Consider the following 3,274-nt stretch of genomic DNA (forward strand, 5'->3'; position numbering starts at 1 on the left):
AGGAATGCAGAAAAGTAAAGAATTCCTTTAAGATTAACTTCTAGTTATCTTAAAAGTCAAATACAGTGAAGTGAGGGGTTGGTGAAAGGCACACTGGCAGATCCTGTATCCAGCACTGAAACTGGAAGGATCAGACAGCAAGACCAACCCATTTTTTTAGTTGATCCCTCTCCATTTGAAGAGGAAGTACAAGTAAACCAGCTGTGCTTTGTGGAGCAATTTGGCAAATGCTGTCCTTGAAAGGTGCCAGAGAGGATCAAGCTGTGCTTTGGCTGCTGCTCTCTTTACCTTGTAGCAATACTGGTAAGACTTGCAGTCCCCAGATGGACAGGGGTGCAGCGAGCCCCGTGTCGCCATCCACAGCCACGCAGCTCTGGAGTCCTGCCAGAGCGAGTTGGTGCCCAGCATGCAGGGAAGGACACTGGCGCAAGAGTGATAGATCCTGTTTTCCATGTGTAATGAAGCTGGGGGAGCAACATGCTGCAATATCTTTCTCCGGCTTTCTGTCTGGTAAAAAGGGGTGTGCCCTTTTGGGTCTTTTGGTAATAGCGTGCAGTCCTTAATGTAAGGAACAAATACCGGCATGCTTCAGGCTTTGCTCAAAGCAAAGAGGCCATGGAAGTGGAGCCAGACCATTTTAGCTGAGGATAATACTTGACATTTCTATTCTTCCTTGTGCCATTTATATGTGCTTTGGGCTCTTTTCCAGAAGGGGCCAAGCTGTGTGTTGGAAGGCAGTAAGTGCTGGTCTAATGACTATGATAAATACGGTCATCAGCAAAGCTACTTACACATGGCTCTACAGAAGGCAAGTAGGGATTCAGGAAATAGTTGGGGGAGGGGGGAAATTGTACTCTCCTGGTTTGTTTGAACTATTTTTTTTTTTTGAGAGAAATCAGATTAAGACAATGACTCTAATCATGAAAGTGAAAAATGCGGTGTGTAATTTTTGGCAGTAATTAATACAATGACTTGAGGAACGTGCCAGTGGAAAATATAAATGAGCCCATGGCTACCTCCCATACTGTATGCTTGAACACAGGTGTGCTGTTTTGGCTGTATGAGACAACTGTACCCTGCAACCCTTTGGGGAGGGGAGAGGAAGGGGAGCTCCACTTGTTTCTCTTCAAACTCAAGTTTCTGTTTCCTGACAGCTGTTTTGTAAACTACTTTATCAGTGGAAGAAATGTTTCTTCAATTCTTACAGAAAAACATTGGGGGATTTTAGATTATTCGTCATAAGCTTCAATATCATCATATTCAACTTGCTTTGCTTTTTGTGGTAGGCACAATACTGGCTGTATTGAAACAGACTTTTTTTCCCCTCTGAAATAGGCATCTGAATTGGGTAGATTACTAATGATGCAAATAGGACTTAGTTGTGTAAAAGCTAGACTCTGTCCCTTGAAAGGTAGTACCTGATTTGTAGAAGAGATGGTAGAAAACAAGCTTTTGCACATGAAATTGCTGTTGAGTGTTATAAATAGCACCATACCGTAAGCAGGTGGCAAATGAACATGGTTTGGTTCCTCACAGCTGGCAGGTATTTTATTTTCAGGCGTTGGAAACTTCTGCATTGCCTTCAGATGCTTGACTTGTCAAGAGTATTTGTTACCGTCTACTGGTTGGTGTGGTCATTTGCAACACTTGTAAAAGCTGGGTATAGATACTGTCAGCAAGCTTTAGCTGTGGCAGAAAGCATCATGCTTTTATTTTTTTGAGTGGGACATTAGGGCTGTGTTTTGACAGGGCTTCTAGTACCCAATGGATCAAAAAGGCCAGTGCCAGATAACACGGGATTTAGAGTAAACTCAGTATGGTGGGTTGGTAAATACATTTTATTGGGTTAACTTTGTATTGGCAGGATTCATATTGAGTCAGACTTGTCTGTCTAAGCTGCTGAGCTGTGACTTTCTGCTGGTTCAGATGTCACTTGTCTTTCTGCACCTGGTGTAAATATGGTACGTGCTCAAAGTTAAGTGTTCTGGCCTATTCAGTGGCATCAAGATTCTGTGCCAAAGTCCTTTTCAGATCAAGTTTGTACTGCTACATAGCCTAAGGTTTTTCTATTTTACTTTTTTCCCCACACTAACTGGTATATTTGATCACGGAACTGTGGCTTGACAAACAGAAAAGTTATTAAACTTGTTCCAGTATGGATTTTGGGTGTGGGAATATTTAAATTCCATTTCCATGCCTTAGTGTTTGCCAGACTGATGTTCTGTGTGACCAACCGTGCTCTTTTCATCCCGAAGTTCACTGCAGGATGGAGAGCCTGCTCCCCAGATGGACTGCTGTACTCTTCTAGTCAAAACAAACTCGTAACAAAATCTCCGTAGCTCCTAGCAATTCTCTCCTAGTGCTCGTTTGGGAGAAGTGCGTACGGAACAGTGGCTTTGAAGGCAGGCCGGGAAGGCATCAGTTCATTTATGCGGCTCCAGAGGCTTGACATGCCATTTATGGGTGCGGAGGGCTAAGGCTCCTGTTACGGTTCAAGGACAGCAGCCCCTGAAGGTACAGCAGGTCATGGTATAGCTTGTTTACCGATCAGCCCTCAACTACTTCACTGTGAATGCAGGGCTTTGTTCCTCACAGCATTCAGTCCAATTATATGACCTTTCTTTGAAGAGAGGTGAGGGAGTCATCTTCAGCAAACAATCTTCTTAGTGGGCTGTAAATTGTAAATAATGATTCCTTCCTATTTTCGGAAGTGATTTGCACCATCAGCGGTTTATTGTGTGAAGACCTCAGCGAGGCAGGTTTGGAGAGCAGAGTGTTTAATGGACTGGGTTCCTGTTGCACGAAGTTGCATGGACTGTTACAGGGCTTTCGCTTTCTTTGCCCTTCTTCAGGGCTTGTAAAACCAATCTCCATTTGATTCTTTTCTTTCTCTTTCAGGACAGTTATTCTGAGTGACGGCCCTTGCACACGCTTCTGAGTGGTTATCATGGGCTTCATTGCCTTTCTGAAGACCCAGTTCATAGTTCACCTCCTCATTGGGTTCGTCTTTGTTGTGAGTGGACTGATCATTAACTTCATTCAACTATGCACGCTAGTCCTCTGGCCCATAAACAAGCAGTTTTATCGCCGAGTAAACTGTCGCCTTGCCTATTCCCTTTGGAGCCGTGAGTATACTTCAAGGGGATGAGAGGGCTGGGGATTGGGAGGAGAGTGTTGTTTGTTTCTTTTTTTGTTAATTAAAGAAAAAAAATACACACACATGTGTATACAGACACAGATAAGAGAGAGAAGTGGTAAGTTCTTTCAGAGCGGT

General features: G+C 43.6%; 1 protein-coding gene across 1 annotated transcript in view; it reads left to right on the forward strand.

The window, feature by feature from the left end:
* Positions 1-2,895: 2,895 nt before the first annotated feature.
* Positions 2,896-3,274, forward strand: part of AGPAT3 (1-acylglycerol-3-phosphate O-acyltransferase 3) — a 15,046-nt gene continuing 14,667 nt past the window's right edge. Inside the window, exon 1 of the mRNA XM_010136124.1 lies at positions 2,896-3,125. Within this exon, the coding sequence (XP_010134426.1) occupies positions 2,948-3,125 (178 nt within the window). The 5' untranslated portion in view covers positions 2,896-2,947. The remainder of the gene's footprint in view (positions 3,126-3,274) is intronic.

This window comes from Buceros rhinoceros, unplaced genomic scaffold (assembly GCF_000710305.1).
Source record: "Buceros rhinoceros silvestris isolate BGI_N320 unplaced genomic scaffold, ASM71030v1 scaffold35945, whole genome shotgun sequence".
Classification (NCBI taxonomy): domain Eukaryota; kingdom Metazoa; phylum Chordata; class Aves; order Bucerotiformes; family Bucerotidae; genus Buceros; species Buceros rhinoceros.